At 40.2% G+C, this 22706-nt stretch overlaps 1 protein-coding gene across 2 annotated transcripts in view; it reads left to right on the top strand.

The window, feature by feature from the left end:
- Window positions 1-22706, top strand: part of ITGA8 (integrin subunit alpha 8) — a 188653-nt gene that overhangs the window by 114618 nt on the left and 51329 nt on the right. For both annotated transcript variants that reach the window (XM_049624653.1, XM_049624654.1), the window contains exons 16-22: window positions 4779-4834; window positions 5250-5404; window positions 6496-6633; window positions 7125-7192; window positions 8589-8736; window positions 15538-15630; window positions 20108-20187. In XM_049624653.1, the coding sequence (XP_049480610.1) occupies window positions 4779-4834; window positions 5250-5404; window positions 6496-6633; window positions 7125-7192; window positions 8589-8736; window positions 15538-15630; window positions 20108-20187 (738 nt within the window). The remainder of the gene's footprint in view (window positions 1-4778; window positions 4835-5249; window positions 5405-6495; window positions 6634-7124; window positions 7193-8588; window positions 8737-15537; window positions 15631-20107; window positions 20188-22706) is intronic.

The following is a 22706-nucleotide window of genomic DNA, read 5'->3' as shown; positions in this document are numbered from 1 at the left end:
CCCAAAGAGTCTGGTGTTCCCCGGTTCATGGCTGAATGGACCCTAGGCTGGATTCTTTGAAGTATCTGTGTGTGGCACACTTTGATATAAAGTGTTGTTTTGAACTACATCATTTTTTTAAAGGATTTTTAGGTGTTTTGTTTTGTTTTGTTTTGTTTTGTTTTGTTTTTAAATAAGAGACGTGTGGGTGGCTCAGTCAGTCCAACTCTTGGTTTCCTGGCTCAGGTCATGATCTCAGCGTTTGTAGGTTCGAGCCCCTGCATCAGGTTCCACGTGGTGCCTGCTTGGCATTCTTTCTTTTCCCCTCTTCCTGTACCCTGTTCATGCTGGCGTGTGCCCTCTCTCTCTCTCTCTCTCTCTCTCAAAATCAAGAAATAAACTTAAAAATAAATAAATAAATAAATAAATAAATAAAATATAAGTATTTTTAACAGAGATGGGGTCTGTTTGGTTTTATGGAAAGGGTATTACTTTATTATATTTATTATATATTTATTATACGTATATGCTTATATATATTTATTTATTATGTAAAAGAACATATTTCTTTTCATGAGCCATTTTCCTTATTGCACTACCTCATATTAAGGTAAAATGCAATTTGTTATGTGGGAAAATGCATAGGATATGTCTTTATAATTATTTATTTCATCCTATTGCATGCATTCTCTGCAAAACATTTCATTTTCACATGCAAAAATTTGGAATTAATGGTGCCTCAGAGTACTAGAAGATGCAAGTTAACAGCTGGCTCAGTCTAGAATGTGTTTCTCTGACACTTTGTAAGTTTATTTTAGGAATTTAGGTCAGTATTTCCAAAATAATTGACAGGCATTTGTTGATGTGCTTTCTTGTAGTTTTGTCTGTATGTGATCGAACTTTGTATTCTACATCTGAAAACTGTTTGAGTGAACCCGGACTGGGAAATAGTTCTTCATGTCTGCCAATGTAAATTTCTCTGTCTTTCAAACAGCTGTGTCCTTTTATAAACGATCCGCTACTGGTATTTCTAAATTAGAAAAAAAAAATGGCACAACAAATATTAATAGTGTTACTAATCAATTAGAAAAATAAAAAGCATTTAGTAAGATATTTCATTTGATAAATGTAAAAGATCATCCCTATCCACTTTTCAAATCTGAGGAAACCTTTTCCAGTATGCCTACCTTTATGCAAAATCTGATATTTGCTGTCACTGAAATCGAATTAAATTGCGTAGGCTGAAAACTGAATTGCTTTGTACTTTTAAATCCTGTTTCATATCCGCCTCATTCTTTTTCCATCAAGCATGGCTACGCTCACCGTTATACCACAGCATCATTATTCCAACTGTACATCGGGTTGGGGCTGGTGTCAGAGGATTTATAACGTATTGTCCGGCTTTCTGATATATTAGAAGCACTACAGACGTCAGTTTCCTTTAGAACTTATGTGATGAGGGATCTGGGTTGATTTGTTGTCTTTGCTCCAATCAGACCTATTCAGACTAATGTACCATATTGGATGTGACCATAAATTCAAGTTTGCAGTTTTAACTCTAATTAATTATAGGTCACAGCTTTCCCTGAAAATGCAAGAGTACTTTATAATTAGGTGTAGACCGTGAGTGGACCAAATGTTTTGGCAGATAAAACACATAGCGAATATATGTGTATGTTTACGTACAATATATAGTTTGCTAAATTCAGAGTGAATGCTTCAACAAAAACACTAATTCGAAATGATATATGGATTTCTATGTTTATTGCAGCATTATTTACAATAGCCAAGCTACCCAAGTGTCCATAGATGAATGGATAAGGAAGATGGGGTATAGATACACGGTGAAAATTACTCAGCCATAAAAGAATGAGATTCTGCCATTTGCAACAACATGGATGGACCTAGAGTGAAATAAGTCAGAGAAACACAAATAACATATGATTTCAGTCATACGGGGAACCTAAAAAACAAAGCAAATGCATAAACAAACAAAAAAACCCAGAAACAGATTCATACAGAGGACAAACAAGTGGTCGGCAGAGAGGAGGGAGGGACGGAGAGATAAGCAAAATAGATGAAGAGGAAGAATAAGAGGTACAGACTTCTAGTTAACAAAATAAGTAAGTCACAGCGATGAAAAGGACAGCAGAGGGAACAGAGTCCATCATTTTGTTGTAAGTTTGGTGGCAGATGGTAACTACACTTATCACAGTGACCACTGAGTAATGTATAGAGCTGTTGAATCACTGGGTCGTTCCCCTGAAACAAATAGAACACTGTATGTGATATTACCATATTACTGTATTACTGAAATATTACCATATTTCAGTAATAAAAATTTTCTAAATGTTTTATTTATTATAACTGGATGACATTTTCTGACACCTGATAAAACTAGGTCTTTTAAAAAATTTTTTAAGTAAGCTCCACACCCAGTGTGGGGCTTGAACTCAGGACCTGAGATCAAGCATCTCATGGTCTAGGGACTAAGCCAGCTGGGTGCCTGGTAATAAAAATTTTCTTCAAAAGAATGAATACTTTTGTCCACTACTATAAAATTTTGAGGTTTTCCTTTTAGATCAGAACCAGGGGGCTTGGAACATTTTGATTTGGTAACTCTTTTCTGTGAAAGACGTCTACAAACTAGCACATTTAGGTTGAGGTACTACTAACAATAACTCGATCAGTTGTAGCAGTTATTTTAAACCTGTATAAAGATAGTTACAGGGGCGCCTGGGTGGCTCAGTCGGTTGAGCGTCCGACTTCGGCTCAGGTCATGATCTCACAGTCCGTGAGTTCGAGCCCGGCGTCGGGCTCTGGGCTCATGGCTCAGAGCCTGGAGCCTGCTTCCGATTCTGTGTCTCCCTCTCTCTCTGACCCTCCCCCGTTCATGCTCTGTCTCTCTCTCTCAAAAATGAATAAAACGTTAAAAAAATTTAAAAAAAAGAAAGTTACAGTCATCCAGTTAATGATTTGAAGGTAACAGAAAGGGGGAGTTAAGAATAACACTGACAGGTAACTGATATAATTCATAACTCAGCTGCTAACATCATTTGTCGATCAAATACCTCCTCGCAAAGAGACAATCATGTTCACATTCATAGTTTCGTTTATTACTTTTTCAAAAACTCCAGTGCTTTTGAAATCTTCATGTCAAACAAAATCCTATCTATAAAATTATTTTAACGTAGCTAAGTTGACAATCTCATTATAAATAGGAATTTATCTTGTAAAAGTTAATGAACTTTGTCTATGATTTTAACACACAGCCAAGTACTTCCCAAAAAAAGTTGGACACAGAAAATATTTCAGTTTTGAAAGCCATACCTGCTGCAGAATTTAAAGATATGGTTAACCACTCATCTTTCTTAAATAATTCTAATTAAAGTCGAGGTGGGCTGGAATTTGTGATTTCTCTGGGGAAGGGGTACAAACACTTGTAATAGCAGAGACATCTCAGGAAACTATTGGCTTAATGGCATGTGGCAAATTATTTACCCTGAAGGGAGACATTGACTGAGGTCACGGTAGATAGATGAGTCCCAGATGTGACACATTTTCATTATATTTGACACAGGAAGCTGACACATAATTAAAGTATGATTGGGGATTATTTACAGCTTTTGGATGCTGTAGAAATATTCAAATTATACTATAGTATTTTATTAATGAAAACATCAAGAGTGTCCTTAAATCATTGTTAAGTAGTCTCTTCTATTTTTACTTTCTTAGAAATGTGAAAAAGCCCCATTCCGAATGCTGGCTGTTAGGGCTTACCATTGTTCAGGAGGGACGTGAGCACATTGTGCAAAGCCAGGCAGAGACAACTGGCCATTTCTCATTCCCTCTTTGGCCACAGAACAGGTCCGAGTGCCGGTCATCCTACAAACCATGGCAGACATCTCTTTGGAGTTTAGGTCAATTTCCCAGCAAAACTATAAGGTGTTTCTTACGCACATCAACCCTCTTTTTATAGTCTCTCTACACCATATCATTGTGCCTACCCAGCTTGAGACAGCCACACTCAGCTCCTTATGTTCCTTCTCTCTCCCTGCCCTCTTGGAATGTCTCTGCCTCAAATTATACCCACACCCAGCAAGTTACCACCAGGTCCCCATCTCCTCCTAAGCTGGGGGGTGGGGGGGATGCGGGTTAATCATCCCATAGGGCTCGGTGCCTCTTAGGATTAACATGACTTTCAAAGCCCTGTTCCCCACAGATCAACCCAACCAGCCTCCCCTCCTCTAGCTTCCGGCCTTGCTCGAATGCACCAACCATACTGAATTTCCTCAGGTTCCTCAAATGGAGTCATGTTCTTGCTTATCTCCAGGCTCTATGACTGGCTGTTCCCCAGCTGCATTGACTAATTCTTCCCTCCCTGGCACATGGACGATATTCATTTGTATTTGTTGAATCAAAGCAGCCAGTAATTAACTAATCCAATGATTAAATCAGTCAGCTGCTAATAATGCTTTAAAGTATTACCTTCCTATGTATTAATGTTAGTTGTCTTAATTGTATTATGGTCAACTGGTGATATATATATATATATGTATATATATATATATGTATGTATGTATATATGTATATGTATGCATATGTATGTATATATGTGTATATGTATGTATGTATTTTTTTACAAATATATGTATATTCAGTTAGTTGTGTGTGTGTATACTGAGAAGTATAAAGGAAAAATGATGTATTCATTTGACCTGGGGTGAGGTGAAGTAAGATTTCTATTTCAGATTCAAAATGTTATTAACCTTTACATTATTGACTATTATTTTCCGTAGCTTTTCTTTAAAAGTATGTGCTTCAGTAGCGGGCCAGAGCATTTCAAATACAATAGGTGAGCATGTTTTCATTTTTACACTCCTATGCTACACTGAGAAAAGTTAACAATAAACGTTCCTCTGCAGACCCTATAAAACTTTCAATGAGCCCGTTTCTAATATTAAGATTTCTACTGTATATATGGAAACCTCTCTGTAAATATTCCTTGAATAATTGGTGTTAATATTATCTATAAAAACAGATACCATCATGGGGGAGGGGGAAGTGACTGTGTCAAACCATTACAAAACAAGTTTCATAGCTTGGGGAGTATTTTATAAAACTTTTGCAGCTCGTGTATTTGTTTTTGATCCCAACTATGAAAACAATGTTTTCTGAATAAGCAAGTGGAAATAGAAATTCATTCGAGCACTGCATTCACTGAATACTTTGCCTTTCCTGATTATATTTGCTCTATTTCTGTCCCTTAGGCCTGACCGCCGAGGTATACTTGGACACTCTGAAACAAAAAGGAGCCGTCAAACGCACACTTTTCCTTGACAACAATCAGTCACATTTCATTTTCCCTCTCACCATCAAGCGGCAGAAATCCCTCCAATGCCAGGACTTTGTCGTTTACCTCCGAGTGAGTGTTCCAGAATCACCCTTCTGGCCTCCTAACGTTCAGACTCCAATTCCAACCTTTCTTCTCTACTGGACCATCCTTCGGGTCCACAGAGATCCACATCTATTTTCATTTTATAGGAGGAAACTTTCTTCTAAGGGCCACACGCTCCGTTTTTGAGCTTTTCTTCAGCTGACCGAACAGCATGTGGCTATTAATTCCCAAAGCTTCTTTCTGTCTTGCACACTAGCCTGATAATAGTACTCACTCAGGTGGTTTTTATTTCTCACTGCCTCCCTCCCAAAAAACCATAAACATGAAACGCAATTTATTTGAATTTTTCTCCTGCGTGAGGATGCTTGGCCAGATGTTATCGATGTGCATTTCAGAGCCAAGTTGGGAAAACGTTCAGGCATTCAATGCCTTTATTGAAAGTAATTTACAATTCTGTTTTTAAAGAAATGTATATTTACAGTAACTCCAAGACCTACCGTGGAATAAAAGAGCCGAAATATATATAACACTATTATCCCAGCTTTTTTACCAGTCGTGGGGTTATCCTCTTTCTTATTTTGTCTCCGCCCTTCGGGCCTTTGGGAGTACGACCCTCTTCCCCTGGAGGGCTTCTGTTTGTTTTTTTCCGAGGGTGGTGAAGGTGTTTTGCAGTTCATGCAAGCTGAAAGAGATAATAAGAGAGGAAAAGAATCAAGATGTTTCCTTCTCCTGAGCCCAAGAGGACTCCTAAATGCGGCCAACCTCATGAAAATAAAAAGTCACGAAACTTTCCATGACATTTATTGCGTATATGAGTATGTTTTTTTCCTTTGCAATTTAACCAATTTGTGTGAGTCACTGAGATCTGCAGAACCTGAAAACTGCCTCCAGAAGCATCTATTTCAACGAAGCCACAAGTCTAAACGGTTTCGTTCCCGAGCGTGTGTTAATTAATCCTATATACCACCTCAGTCAGCGTGTACCTAAGCCCGCTGCCATGATAATTACCTCCTCCTTCACGTCCACTGACTGAGGTCACCTGTTGCCTGCCTCTCGCAGACTAACATCATGTAGCTATTTCACAGAGCCTTCCTTGCGTTTGTGATTATTTTCCCTAGGATGAAACTGAATTCCGAGATAAATTATCTCCAATCAACATTAGTTTGAATTACAGTTTGGATGAATCCACCTTTAAAGAAGGCCTGGACGTGAAACCAATATTGAATTACTACAAGGAAAACACTGTCACCGAGCAGGTAGGTCCCCGACGGTCTTTGATGGTTGATTCTCGGTCAGGCCCTGGGCAGCGCTCCTGTGACCTTAACACCAAATCCAGCCTCTTTTGTTTTCGTTCCTACACACAAACTTGTAACGTTTGGGAGATTTTCCTAACGTGTTTCCTGAAACGCTGCATCACTGTGTTTTCGGAAGCCCTTCCCCTTGTGCAACCAAGTCTTAATTTGTTCAAAATGTGGCTGTAATGGAATCAATACAGCCTCTGATCCTCAAAGTGCTGCCCGAGTACCTTCTTTATGGACATTTCCGAATGAGTGGGGATCAGGCTATTATGTAAACGAAGTTATACCGGAAGATCACTGCCTTGCTTCGGGTTTTTAGCTGGGCAGAATTCACGCAGAGAGAAACGAAAGCCTTGGTTTAATTTGTGGAATCGTTCATAGTTGTCAAGAAAAAAGGATGTGATTCAGGCTTTCCGAGATTATTCCTGATGCCTGTTTGCACAACACAGGCTCACATCCTGGTGGACTGTGGAGAAGACAACATGTGCATTCCTGACCTGAAGCTGTCAGCTAGACCGTAAGTTTAAATAAATAAACTTGTGCGTTTTATCTAATGGAATACAGGTGTTTATTTAAAGCTTCTCTGGAGAAAGTATACACTTCCAACGACTACAAAAAAAAAAAAAAAAAAAATACCCTGTGTGAAATTCTTGAGCTTGGCAACACTTCGGGTCAGCCTGTGGTTTGGGTCAGTCCTTTGTCACTGGTGTGAAATGAACACACCCTAAGATTTCACTTGGGCTGTTTTCATCTTTCAGCAAAAGCGGGAAAAAAAAATGTTTTTGTTCAAAGTAAACTCATCTGGGGGGGTGATTCAAGTTGTACGTACTTGCCTGAGTCGTGCGTGCAAGAGACTCAGGCTGGTTCTGTTTCCGCCTTAGCCCGAACCAGCTTGTGCGGGGGCCGTGGCTCAAAAGCATCCTTAAAGTTGTCAAACCGTAATCGCTTTTACTTTGCTGAAACAACTATTTTAATGGCACTCTGTGGAGTCAGGCAGAAGGTGTCCCCAAGTCAAATTAAGAATCAAAAGTCTTTCCGGTTGCCTGTAATGGAGAGTCACCAGTCTGGCACTGGTAACTACACTGCATCTTGTTAGGGCAAGAAACAAGAGTCAGATGTACAACATCCTATGTCGGGAAAAGCAGATTCAGGCTTCTCATCCCCAACACATACCCACCCAAGGCCCATCTCACCACCAGTGTTTGGAATCTGCTTGGCAGTCTTTTTAGGGGATGTTCTTCCCAAACTTCACGATTGAGCCAGTGTCCGAAACAACAGCTGTGATTGATTAAGGGTTAAAAGTGGCAAAATCGGCTCAGTTTGAGGTTTGGAGAGAAGGAAAATTCCTCAAAATACCTCAGAATCCTCCACCGGCTGAGATTTTATTGTATCTGCCTCTTTCCTTCCCTCTTACGGTGCTCTTGGCATCCACACCTCCCCCTGTCCGTTTCTAAAACGTCTCTGCCTTTTCACCCACTGCTCATCGCCTTCCTGTCGGGTGTGTTGAGTGATATGCCAGGGCTGCCTTATTCTGGCTTGGGAACCAATCATCCGATTTCCTGGATTTCTTTCTGGCAGATTAAGTATGTCAGTAGCCTGAAATTGACCACAGTGGGAGGATTTATGCCGCTGGAATGAGCAAATGCTACACATTGGTACTCTTTTTTTTGGTTTTTTTTTTTTTGGTAATGTTGTTCAGCGTTACCAGCACACCACTGGATCTCCTCCTGCTCTGCCCATACAGATGCGGTTCTCTTACTTCTTCTCACCACCCCCTCATGATGATCCAACCATCTTCTTGTCCAAGTCTCATATTTCCCTATCTTCCTTCTTTCCTTCCAAGTCCTTAGATAAAATATCTGCGAATCCAGAGAAGTATGGTAACTAATATTCCTTTTAAACTACGTTTTTAGAGATAAGTATCAGGTCATCATTGGAGATGAAAATCATCTTATGCTCGTAATCAATGCAAGAAATGAAGGAGAAGGTGCCTATGAAGCTGAACTCTTCGTGATGATACCAGAAGAGGCAGATTATGTTGGGATTGAACGCAGCAACAAGGTAATGCCTTGCCCAGTATTTGAAGTCGGAAAGAACTCAGGTATATATTTGAAGTCAAAGCAACATTAAGTAGAGCCATCTTAGCTGAGACTTTCTTCCCAAATGAAGGAGAACAAAATGGCACCCGGCTTTGCTAATCATAATAGCAGTGAGCCAGGAAGGGGAGGTGGTCTTAAGCAATATTAATATCTTTCTTGGCCATAGTGCAAAGATCAGTTGGGCAAAGATGGAGAGCTGAAGCAAGGAAGAGAATACAGCTGGCTGAGAGAAGAATCTCACTAATGCGATCTATCAGCTAGACGCCCCTGTTAACTCCCACCCTCGCTGGCTGTTTTCAGGCCTTTGTTTTTAGTTCCCTTCGTTTCAAGCAGGTCCCGGGAGCTCTGGTTTTCATTATTGCTTATAGAGGAAGGTCTGACCAATCCCAGCTGAGCACTGATAACAGCAGAGACAGGCACTGGAAAGGAAACACGTTCATTTTTCTTTCTTCGTGGCCTACCTTTTTGGGACCAGGACCGAGAAAAGCCAGGTCTTTGTCATTATTTGCTGGTCGGGCAATGCCACCATTTATTAAACTGACAATGCTTTTTACGATCTTTCCTCTCCTTTATCAGAACATGAATCTTCCCACTCAGGGTATCCTCAGGTTCTGCTGTGTTTTTAATCACTTGGTCTAAAAACACATCAAAAATATATTGCAGGACAGTGGGGAAAGTCCCTCATTTTCAGAAATGTACAGACTCACAATCAAGGACAGAGACCCATTTTAACATTTCCTCATGGCCACCTCTGTGCTTCACATAGAACGAGGCACGAAGGGAACTCCTTTAAGACATGCCGATGGATTTGTTCATTGAACTACTATTTGTTAAATGTCTGTTAATTTCCAAATACCACATACTTTGAGGTGTATGAACATTCTAATGACTAAATAATTTTTTTAATTTTAAGTTTGTTTATTTTGAGGGTGTGGGGGAGAGACAGCAAACGGGGGAGGGGCAGAGAGCAAGACAGAGAGAATCCCAAACAGGCTCAGCGCGGTCAGCATAGAGCCCAACATGGGGCTCAGACTCATGAACCACAAGATCATGACCTGAGCTGAAATCAAAAGTCAGTTGCATACCCAACTAAGCCACCCAGGTGCCCCATAAAGACTAAATAATTTAATGAAAAACGATTTCTCTCAAGAGATGTTAGCAGGGGTACCTGGCTAGCTCAGTCAGAAGAGCATGTGACTCTTGATCTCAGGGTCATGAGTTCGAGCCCCACATTGGGTGTAGAGATTACTTTAAAAAAATTTTTTTAATGTTTTTTATTTATTCTTAAGAGAGAGAGAGACAGAGCATGAGCGGATGAGGGGCAGAGCAAGAGAGGAACACAGAATCGGAAGCAGGCTCCAGGCTCTGAGCTGTCAGCACAGAGCCCCACGAGGGGCTCAAACCCACAAGCTATTGAGATCATGACCTGAGCCGGAGTCGGACGCCAACCAACTGAGCCACCCAGGCACCCCTAGAAATTATTAAAAAAAAAAAAAAAAAAGTAGACAATAACTTAAAAAAATTAATGTCAGCAAACTGTTGCGATGTTGATACTTCATAGGCATTTATAGATGTAGAGATTATTAAAATCTCTACTCACCCCTCTAGGCTTGCGGTTCATGTGTTGGTTAAATTATCTTCTTCGTGAAAAATAAATAAAGAAATCCAGGTGAGTGATCATCACATATCTTTGACAGTCATAGAATCATTACGAGTTTCTGTTGGAGAAATTTATGGAAAAATATCACCTGTACACACTTACATGCAAATACTATGTAAACAAACAAAGAAATGAGGCTCGAGTATGTTATTTTTATTTTTTTTTTTTTAATTTTTTTTTTCAACGTTTTTTATTTATTTTTGGGACAGAGAGAGACAGAGCATGAACGGGGGAGGGGCAGAGACAGAGGGAGACACAGAATCAGAAACAGGCTCCAGGCTCCGAGCCATCAGCCCAGAGCCTGACGCGGGGCTCGAACTCACGGACTGCGAGATCGTGACCTGGCTGAAGTCGGACGCTTAACCGACTGCGCCACCCAGGCGCCCCGTCGAGTATGTTATTTTTAAAAATGTTCCGTGGCTTCACTCATGTTTTCATTTCAGTTCCTTCGTGTCATTCCACCCCCGACTTCGTTAAACAAAGCGTCTTTTCTAAAATGTTCTTTTAGCAAAACATCCAGTTTACCGTGGACTTGGTTGCATGGAAAATATGGGAGAACGCTTATCGTTTCCATCTCTGGCTGTAACATTACAACGGACATCGTCCACAGTCTCAAATAAGCCCCTTAACTTTTTTTCTTCCATCAGCTTCCCTTGGGCAGAGACTTAGCTCAGTCTTTGAATCTCGCATGACTGAAGCCACATTCTAATTTGTTCTTTCTCTCTAAGCAGTTTGAGGTTTGCGTACCTTTTTTTTTGAACTCAGCTCAAGGGTTTTTTTTAGACAATCTTCTCTCAGGGGAAAACGTATTAGGATTATCTGATTGTAAGTTTTGTTATTCTTTTGTTGAACACATTCATCATTTCAAAAATATAAATGCTGACCATCTCCTTCTCTGGAAACCTTCACCGAGCCAGACTTCATACTTCCCTTTGCTGACTTTTTCTAAAATGTTCTAGGAATAAGGGCTTATGTGCTTTATGTGATGATTATGATTAGCATTATTATTATGGCAAAAATATATGTAATATATTTTAGCATTTTAACCATTTCTAAGTGTGTCATTCAATGGGATTAAGTGCATTCACATGATTGCACAACCTTTACGTAAAACCATCCAGCAAAGAACTTTTTCATCTTCCCAGATGGAAACCCTGTACTCACTCAACACTAACACCTGTTCCCCCAGCCCCTGGTAACCACAGGTCAGCTTTCTGTCTCTATGCATTTGGTATCCGGGGGACCTCATGGACCACCTCCCCTGCCTCCTGGCCACCTCACATCCAGCGTGTCCAGAACTAGATTTGTCAACCTCCCAGACTCACCCTTCTCCCGCCTCCATGGCCTGTGTCAGAGAAAGGCACCAGGAGCCACCTCGTTTCTCCAGCCCACCTCTGTCCCCAGTTCATCTCTTCTCTCCACCTAACTGCCCCTGACACCACCTTCATCAGAGCTGGCCTGATCTTCTGCCGAGATCACAAATGTCTCCTAACTAATCTCCCCATCTCCCTGCCTCCCCTCCCCTCTCTGCAAGGGGTCGTCCTCTCCCTAAAATGTAAATCTGACCACAGCACCCTCTTGCTGCAACCCTTCATTAAGTCCCCATTGCTTTGAGGATAAAGCCCAAAGCCCCTCAGTAACTACCGAGGCCCTTACTTCTGTCACCCCTGTTCACCTCTTTAGCCTCTCGTCCCTGGGCTTGGATCCTTTCCCTTCCCCCGCACCCTACATGCCAGCAGGACTGAATTTCTTTCCAGTTCCTGGAGTGCACATGTGCTCTGTTGCCACAAGAGTTTGTGGCTGCTGCTCATTCTCTCGGACGCACCAACTCCACTCCCTCCTCCCCTTTATCCAGCTCACTTCTTTCTCTTTATCCTTCAAGTCTCAGCTCAGTCATGATTGAGGCTGCAAACGTGTATTGAAGAATCGAGATGGGCTGGGCACTGCTCTGAGATCTTATATGGGTTTAATTTACTTAATCTCCGTAGCGGACTTGTAGCAAAACAGCAAGGCTATCGGTATCCCCCACTTACAGAGGAGGAGAGATTTACTAACATGCCTAACACAGCTGTTGCCTGGCATACACTTCACTGGTGGGTCCAATCCCGTGCTCTTTTAATTTTTTTTTTTAATGTTTATTTTATTTTTGAGACAGGGAGAGACAGAGCATGAACAGGGGAGGGTCAGAGAGAGGGAGACACAGAATCGGAAGCAGGCTCCAGGCTCTGAGCTGTCAGCACAGAGCCCGACGCGGGGCTCGAACTCACGGACCGCGAGATCGTGACCTGAGCCGAAGTCAGACGCTTAACCGACTGAGCCACCCAGGCGCCCCTCCAATCCCGTGCTCTTAACCACCGGTCTGCACTGCCCCCCAGCAGCCTGATGTCACCTCCTTCAATCTGCTACTTACATCTAAGTGCATAACCTCCTCTATCACTATGAATCTCTCCTATCGTAAAACTGAAACTGCACTGATTATGTTTCCATTGCTTTTTACAATGCTTGTGATTACTTATTATGGTTGTTACAGTAATTGGAAATTCGGTGAGGACGAGGAGTTTTTATCAGTTCCTGGTAAATAGCAGGTACACAGTACATATTTTTAGTGAATGAATAATATGTTAAGAGCTATAAATGGATTACAGCAAGAGTGTCCCTGGAACAGCTAAGGAAAATAATCTAGAAATATCTAGAAAAACAATCATTGTTCCTCTCACTCAGAGAAAGGAAGTAAAGGTTAAAAAAAGAAAAAGGGTGGGAGGGACTGGGGAAAGAAAAGATCTTTGATTGATGTGAAAAAGCTATTTCTAGAAAGCTGGGAAAAATGTACATATAACTTTTAACCTTTAGATAAGATAAAAATATTTACTATAGAAACTAACTTTGAATTATATATTCAAAGGGCTCGTGGACATTTTAAAAAACGTTTTAGCTGGGTTCTTTTTTTCTGTTTTCAGGATTGACTTAATAATTTGAACACAAACATCTCTGTACAATTAGGGTTAGTTACAGATCCTTAAGAATTTAAAGGGGTGTCTGGGTGGCTTGGTCGCTTAAGCGTCTGACTTAGGCTCGGGTCATGATCTCACGGTCCATGAGTTCAAGCCCCGCGTCGGGCTCTGTGCTGACAGCTCAGAGACTGGAGCCTGTTTCAGATTCTGTGTCTCCCTCTCTCTCTGCTCCTCCCTTGTTCATGCTCTGTCTCTCTCTGTCTCAAAAATAAATAAACGTTAAAAAAAAAAGTTAAAAAAAAAGAATTTAAATACATGCTAATGCTATCTTTCAGAGGAGAGAGCATTACCAGCTTTTTGAAAATATGTTTCTTAGCTGCCTAGATACTAATGTGTCATGCAAGTTATTTAGAGAGAGCATATATTAAGGTGCCTCCAGATATCGGTCAGTTGCTCCTTTCTGATCATTCTGAACAGACTTTTCAGTGGGTGTTCCTACCTGGTTGACTGCAGGAGGGAGGATTTGTGTGTGTGTGTGTGTGTGTGTGTGTGTGTGTGTGTGTGTGATTTTTAATTTATTTTTGAGAGAGAGTGTGAGTAGGGGACAGAAGGAGAGGGAGACACAGAATCCGTAGCAGGCTCCAGGCTCTGAGCTGTCAGCACAGAGCCAGACGTGGGGCTCCAACTCATAGACTGCAAGATCATGACCTGAGCTTGAAGTCAGACGCTTAACTGACTGAGCCCCCCAGGCGCCCCCAGGAGGGAGGATTTTATAGTTAGTTGTGTTTCCATTCATTTCAGCCCCATCTTAGCAAAGCGTGTGATCCGCTCCTGCTGTCTCCTGACACCATTTACTGCTCTGTGCCCAACACGGCTCCAGGCACTGGGAATAAAGGAGATACAAAAACCCCTGTCCCCCTGAGGTTAATTTTCTCGAGGCAAAATTAACAAAATTTTTCACCTTGATGTCTGGTTGTTTGTCTAGCTTCTCATTGTTTTGGTGTTGGATCTTGGTTTTTCCTCAATGAAGTGGGAAGAATGGGATAGAGGGTGATTTCTGAAACTTTTACATGAGAATTCACATTACTTCCTTAAATGAAATTTCAGTAGAGCTGACAGATGGACAGATGGTCCTCATACTCAGAATGCTCTTCCTTCCACGGACCTCTCCTGGGGCGGAAATTCCCAAAAGGTTGCTCCTTGTGAAGGTCCCCCTGTTGTCAGCTTATCTCTGGGTATGAGGATGACGGGTCATGTTAGTGGCACTTCGTAAGTTAGAGGGAAATAAGGGGTGAACGTTTGTAGCTATCACTGGAGGTGGAGCAGGGCCACAGGGACATCAGGTTTTGAAAAATGGGAAGGGACTAAGGATGGACAGCAAGGTGCGGATTTCGAGGCAGCTGGGAGTAGCATCAAGACACGAGAGAGACCTGACGCAGAGGGAAGAAGTTCAAAGATAAAGCTCCCTCACTTCTCCCTTTTGTTTGCTGTAACCTTGAGAACTTGTCCCGCACCTAGCTCTAAACGCCTCTTCAAACTTGAGTTTTTATACTTTCTGATGAGAACAGGCTATAAGGGGAAGAAGGGAGACGGGAAGCACTGGGGAAACACGAAAGCGTTCTCTTCCCGTCTTGAGTATTTAGAGGAACAAACAAAGATCGTTGTGTCGCCTCAAAATTAGGACCATGGTGTGTAGGACTCTGTGTTCAGAGCAGTTCTCTTGCACATGGTCACCGAGGCATACGATACCCTCTGCTAATAGCCGCCATTTCATCTTGGCAAGAATAAATTTGTTCCGTGGTGGTTACTCATCTGTGATCCTCCTGGCCCAAATTTAACATGAGCAATAGTGCCAATAATTTCTAAAACGTTCCTTGTTGCACGTGGTAAGCGTTTTGCTCCTCCGTGAAACACATCGCGCTTACCGCTCCAACCTCCTTCTCAAATTAAACTCTGATCTTTCTGTCTCCCAAGCGTCTCTTCCTTGTTAATGGTCACCCGTGAACTCCTGGGCCCGGTGGCCCACACAGGTGTTTGAAATCAAGGGAAGCTTGCCGCCCACACCGCGTTGCCTTTGTGACAGGATGTAACTTATTTGCCGCCCCCCCCCCCCCCCCCCCGAACTCCATGCTGGTGTTCTTTCCCACTGCAGGGGCTACGTCCACTGAGCTGTGAGTACAAGATGGAAAATACAAGCCGGATGGTGGTGTGTGACCTTGGCAACCCTATGGTGGCTGGAACAAATGTAAGAGAAACCCAGAAGCCCTTCCTAGGTTCTAATTGCATTTTAAAGACAGCTCGTGGAAAGCGCCCCCACTGGCACTCAGCTGTTTAGCACCTGGTAACGAAAACAAATTAGGCAGGAAACGACCAAGGTGGTGGGGTTGGGGGGGGGTGGCATTACATCCTATACAGAGTGGGAACCCTGAGGTTAAACACATGAAAAGATGGATACTTTCATATGCTTTCTCTTTTCATTTTACTCTTAACATGTCTTTTAGATGGTACACATCTATGAAGACTTTTTTTTTTTTTTCTTTTTTACTACAGATCTTTTCTTGGGATATTTGTTTCTTTGAATCTCACGGCAGTTCAATTGTTTCTCGGTATTCCGTAAATGACTTAAGAAATAACATAAGTAAAGATTTTAGCAAAGGTGATTAAACTTGGATTTTTGACATACGTCCCGTCCTGTATGGGTATCATTCACAGTATTTTCATATTAAAAATGTTACCATGATCTAGGTTTTGAGTCAGCTCTGCCAGGTCTGTATTTTCCATGCATTTGAACTTGAGAATAATACTGAAATGTGTTTGTAGCAAGAAAAAGAGAGAGTTAATAATGATCTGTAATGTGAATTTGGAAGAATAAAGACATGTTTTTCTTCTTCTTTCCTTGTTTCCAGATTTAGGAACTTCTCATTCGGGTTTTCTTGTGGACAATAAGTTTATTTTATTGCAATTGCCATTTAAGTACACATAGTAACTTGTAATAAATATCCCAGTGGACATACTTATTATGAAGTCATAAATCAGAAAAAAATTCTGAAATCTGCAAATCCTGCATATTTAAATGTTTCATAAACTAAACATATGTATTCCTCTGTTTTAAATTAGATATTTATGATTATCAATGAAGTGGCCTATTTGAAAAAAATTTCATAAAAATTCATAATTGCATAGGTTTGTATTAGAATAGCTTCCCAAAGTATATTCCAAAGAGTGTTGATCCCTTGAGATAAGGCTTTAAAAGGGAGTTCTGTGGTCACTGCTGGGTATCATATTCTCCTCTGGAACATTTAGGTGCACATTCGCATTTTAAAGGTGATGAGAAGTCCTGCAGTAAATAAACCTTTTAGCCCAAGGTCTCTCACATTTATTTGAGCATTTGAAAGTATCAAGTAATTCCTATTCCCAATTTTTACTTTAGAGTATTCTGCTACAATATTTTTGCTTTCTTACGCTCTAAAAGTAAATAATATTTTTGCTTTTTTACACAATTTTTACGCTCTTTATTTAAACTCCCAGTTATTTATAAAGTGTGCCAAGCTATAGTCTGGTAAATTCACTTGTTAGGCGAAAAGAAGTAACTATTTAAATGAAAGATAAAATTTTATAACAGTTTTTTATTAGCTAACATGTACTGATTGCTCTCTGTGTTATAAATGCATCACTAAGTACTTTTTTTATGTTATCTCGTTAAATTTTCACAACCAACAATCCCATTAGTTGAGTATTTCTCCTGTGTTATAGATGAGGAGATTGAGACTGAGAGATATCAAATAAATTTCCCCAAATCACACAGATAATGAACGACGAAACCAAGATTCAAACCAGGACCTCACACAAAGTCCATGTTCTGTCTGGTCTGCAAAATTGGGAAAAGTATCTGGATAAAAACTAATGAATAACAGACAAGATGAGATTTTTAAACGAAGCCATGAAAGACAGAATGGGATTTCTCAGCTGAGAAATTGGGACATTTTCCATTAGAATCCTTTTGTCCAGAAACTAATAAATCCTTTTGCTGGTTATCAAGAAAAATCCAATCACCTAATTTGGCATGAAGAAGAGGTCTACCTAACACTAAAGAGGAACAGATTGACATGGTAACCGTGGCATTTGCATAAAATTTTATAAAAATGACCAGGCACTCATTCCTTTTTCAGTATTACAAGTGTTCAATCTAAACCAGAGATCATCCAAGATCATTAATAACAAATAATAATCTTGGAGCAAAACTGGCCACTGGTGTCATTCAAAGAGGGTAAAAATGCAGTGTGGTCTTAACCATGGATGTATTTATGTGAAATGATGTCTGCCCGTTTTACCAGCAAATAATTTTTGGAAGTCAAGGAGGTAAATTGTTTGTATTCATTTATCTGTGAGGTCTCTAGTGGAAGAAACCTAATAGCTTTCTTATCTCACCCTTTAATGCCCTTAAACACATCAAATTTTATTGCATTCTGTTTTCTTTTAAAACACTTTGATTTATTTACTTCTTCATTTTGTACTAAAAAAAAATACTCTCAGTGGATCGTAGTAAAATTCCAAATATAAAAGCAGCCCTAAATATTAAAAAGCATCATAAATCACCAGAAACATTTAGTTAAGTCCCACTCAATATTTAAAAAAAAAAAAAGTTTTCGAGTGACATTTTATTTTAATTTAACAAAACATTCAAGGTAGTATTCAGAAGTATTACTCCTGATTTGTAAGTAGTAATGTCATTTTCATATAATAGCTATAGTCATATAAAATAGGTGCCAATAGGATTTATAAAAACTTGGAAAATCTCTCAAGCAGGAAGACGAGTAAGTGGTGGTTCAGCAAAGGTCCTTTAGAATCCGCCCAGATATTTGGTGTTTGGTTCTAGCTGAGAATACATGTGTCTCTTACAATATGAAATTGTCACATCTTTATTGTATCTTTGTCCCAGGCTGAATTGTTCTGTAATGAGGACCGACATTAGCCAGGCTTCATCCCAATAGAGTAAGATCCCCACCACTGGAACTGTTTTAGTGCATCCCTTCTGTATACCTGGTACCAAGCTAGAGTCTGACAATATCAAGATGAAAATATACAACGCCCATTCAATAAGAAACTCAACATTAACACTATCGGAGGTTGCAAAGAAGGAGATGGGGGAATAAGGAGAAAATTTCTGCCTGACCGGCCCTGTGGGATCGGATAGTATGTTGCAGGAGGATCTCTCGTCCTGAGCTTTGAAGCATGAGTAGAACGTCTTCAAGTAGAAGAAAGCAGAAAAGTTTTAAGGTTTTCAAAGAAGGGGGAAGTGTATGTGCAAAGTCCCAGGGGTCTGACCAAAAATGCACATTTGATATCATAAAAGAATTCATCATGGCTGGGGCATAAGGATGCATAGGCTTAATAGATACACATGGGTTTAAATCCCAGCTTTGCTGCTCATCAGTTGTGATACCTTGGACGAGTCACATTGAAATGGGAGAATCACCACATTTAGGAAAGTTTGGAGCAGTGCACTGACATGATATATATAAAGCCAGTGGGGCAGTGCCTGCTTGTAACGCATTCAGTAAGGGCTAGGGAAATGATGACGATTTATGATTAGAATGATGATTTATTATTAGTTCATATTACTACTGGTTCATATTAACACGAGTTTTTAATCAATGATCTGATTCTCGGGGCGTAGTGGCCTTGAGTGCAGCTTCCAGAGTCAGCTTGCAAGAATTTCAATTCCAACTCTACAGGTCCTTTGCTGTGCACCTGGAGGAAGGCACTTGATCTCCCTGATCCTCAGATGAATGCTCAGAGTGTAAAATGTCAACAGAGTACCCACCTCATGGGGTGGTTGTCATGATTACGTGAGACAAGGCATGTAAGGCTTTAGCACAGTACATAGGAGAGTAAGTGATAGAATTATTGGCTCTTATTTTTACTTCCTTATTGATATTATCATTGGACTAATTTTCCCCAAAGTTTTAAAAACCTGTCCTCAGCTTAAAAAAATAAGAGGTTTAAAACTTTGGGAAATCAAGAAAGGTACAAAAACAATCCCTACACTCATAACCTTAATATTATTACCATAGCATAGTATTCTGGTATATATTTTTTTACAATACACCCTCACTCCTGTACAGTCATTTTTCCACCGACAAACTTTTAAAACAATACCTGAAACACACTGCATGTACAACTTTGTAACCTTTTTCTTTATCGGTCATCGTTCCATTAGAAGCATTTTCCACGTATTTGCGTAGGCGTCCCACCCAATGACCCAATTCGCAGTCAGTTTCAATGACGCCGTAAATGTGCATCAAATACAAGCATTACAGTTTTCCAAATCAATTGCCTCTTGTATATTTAGGTTGTTTTTAATTTAGCACATAGGAAGGTGGCAGGAGAATTCGTACAGGACTAAATGAAGAGAATGAACCACAATGTAGAGGGACTTGAATGTCTGGCCTCTGCAGTCTTAGTTCCGTGACTTCCTCTAGGCAACCCCCGGGGTGGAAGCAGGGAAAAGGGCAGCAATATGAGATAGGGATTTGCAGGGATGATTTTTATTTTTTTATTTTTTTGAGAGAGAGAGGGCACAAGTGAGCGAGGGGCAGAGAGAGAATCCCACCAGGGGCAGAGAGAGAGAGAAGTGCAGGGATGATTTAAAAAGATTTTTAGGCTGTGTATATGGTCCCTCCCTGTAATAACCTTAGTGTCTTGTGATTTTTTCCTTTTAGTACTCTCTGGGCCTCCGATTTGCAGTTCCACGTCTTGAGAAAACAAACATGAGCATTAACTTCGATCTCCAAATCAGAAGGTTAGATCTTTAAATGCCTAAGATCATGGTCAGCATCCACTATTAGAGAGATCCATAGTGAGATGAATGGCCACCAATCAAACTCCTTAACCTGAACTTAGAACCCAGACTTTTCACAGATCATTTTTTGTGTCTGTTTTTTTCAGTTTTGTAAGTTTTTGTTTGTTTTTGGTTTTTGTTTGTTTGCTTTTGAAAAGAAATCCATTCTGTAAGCCAAGTTATGTTAGTAAAATTTTGTCCTGGGTACCCTCGCACGCTGGTTTACCTCCATTTTTCCTGATTCTGATTTACATCCTTTCTGCCGCCCTCACCAACACCCCAACAATATCTCTGCCATGCTCTGAGCTGGGGGTCATTAAATCCCTGAGAATAAAATCTCTGCAAGAAAGCATAGATTATGCGTTTGCAAACTTGAAATCTAACTTGTCAGGAATGAATGGGTCTCTGACGGTTTCACTGTGAGCCCCATGGCAGGAAGCAGGTGAGATTCAGAGGACAGAGCCTTTTCTGGTAACTGTAAGACAAAGCATATAGGTAGCTGCCCCTTTTTTCTAAGACTGACACTTTTCAGAGACTCAAGTGTGACTTATCTTTTCACTGTCTATTCTGTTTGTTCCTTCATGGCCAAAAACAGTATTTAATGAGTGGAAAGACTTGGAGGTAGCAGTGTGCATTAAAGCCCAAGTGTGGACTTAAACCCATTAGCCAGTGATGGGATAAATGTAATGACTCCAGGCCACTATTAAAAGAAAAGGAAAGTGAATGGAATACAATATATCACAGTCTTCTTCATGAAATGATCCAATTAGAGAAATGTAAATGTGCATAGTAAGACACCCTGTGAAATACAATAATTTTCTGTGGTTTGCGATTTTAAAAGTTTGAACAACATTTAAAAAAAAAAAGTTTAAACAGCATTGATGTCGACAGCACATACTCAGCTGGGTGAACCCTTGTTCTATAACACAACTCTGAAGTCAGTATCTACAATTTGGTCCTCAAATACTAGTGTGCAATATGGATAAATCTCTACACTTATCTTCTATCCTGTAAGAAGTGATTAGAGAGCGATGATTTTGTGCAATGCATTACTTTTTAATAGCTACTTGGATTAAAGGTTTCTATTTTTTTTTTTTTTTTTTTAATATATAAACTTGGGGCACCTGGGTGGCTCAGTCGGTTAAGCGTCCGACTTTGGCTTAGGTCATGGTCTCATCGTTTGTGGGTTCCAACCCCATGTTGGGCTTAGAGCCTGGAGCCTGTTTTGGATTCTGTGTCCCCCTCTCTCTCTCTGCCCCATCCCCGCTCATGCTTTGTCTCTCAAGAATAAATAAAACGTTAAAAAAAATTAAAAATAGTAATAAAATAAAATATATAAACTGTATAAGAACATAGCAGATTTTTAAAATCTGCAACCTGCGGGACGCCTGGGTGGCTCAGTCGGTTAAGTGTCCAACTTCGGCTCAGGTCATGATCTCATGGTTTGTGAGTTGGAGCCCCGTGTCGGGCTCTGTACTAACAGCATAGAGCCTGGAGCCTGCTTCAGATTCTGTGTCTCCCTCTCTCTCTGCCCCTTGCCTGCTCACGATCTGTCTGTCTCTGTCTCTCAAAAATAAATAAACATTAAAAAAAAAAAAAATCTGCAACCTGTATCACAAACCACATCCCCTAAATCTTGTGATAGATTTCTAAGAAGGAAGGTTTTTATCACCTACCTTACATCCTTTTCTGACCTTAATTAAGTCTTTTTAAAGATTTAACTTAATATTTTCTGCTGATTCTTAAGAGATTTTAAAAAAATTTTACCCATATTAGTGATGAGACGCTGACACAATGATTTCTGTAATACCATTTTACCAAAAGCATATTAAATCACTTCTTTATGTCTACATAAATGTATATTTTCCAAAAGGTTTAAGTAGTCCTAAATATTTTTATTTGGGGAATCTTTTGCTTATATTTTTAACTTTTTCAGAAAAAAAAAGTAAAGGCACCCTATACTGAGAACCATCACTCCAGACAGCAGCCTAAAGTTTCTATTTCTTACCATCACTGTCTGTGATGTCAGTCCCACAAACGGTATGAAGATACATCCTCACAAAATAGAAATCATTTATTTAGAAATAAAATCTGTTACAAAGATGCAAAGCAAATTCCCTGACACATCCTTCTTACTTTTGATTGCAGCTACAGATAACAGAATAAATGAAACGAGTAGTTCACTCTGGGGACAAAGGACAACAACTAATATTCCAAATGCCTTCCCCAGACCCATCCTGGAGATCATCCTCCAACCAGTGAATTTAGCAACAAAGTGCTAAATTTGATGGAAGATAGAAACGGTCACACTTCTAACATCTCGCTTCATCTAAAAGAGTGGACCATGATGATATTCCATCCTTATGTGCTATAGAAACTCATGACTATTTTAACATTATTCTGAAAAAAACATAAAAATGTGGAAATGAAGGAAGAACCAGAGAGGCTACAGGAACATACACAAAGCATCAAATTCCAAA

This window comes from Panthera uncia, chromosome B4 (genome assembly GCF_023721935.1).
Source record: "Panthera uncia isolate 11264 chromosome B4, Puncia_PCG_1.0, whole genome shotgun sequence".
Lineage (NCBI taxonomy): Eukaryota > Metazoa > Chordata > Mammalia > Carnivora > Felidae > Panthera > Panthera uncia.
This window is presented reverse-complemented; position numbering and strand designations above follow the sequence as displayed.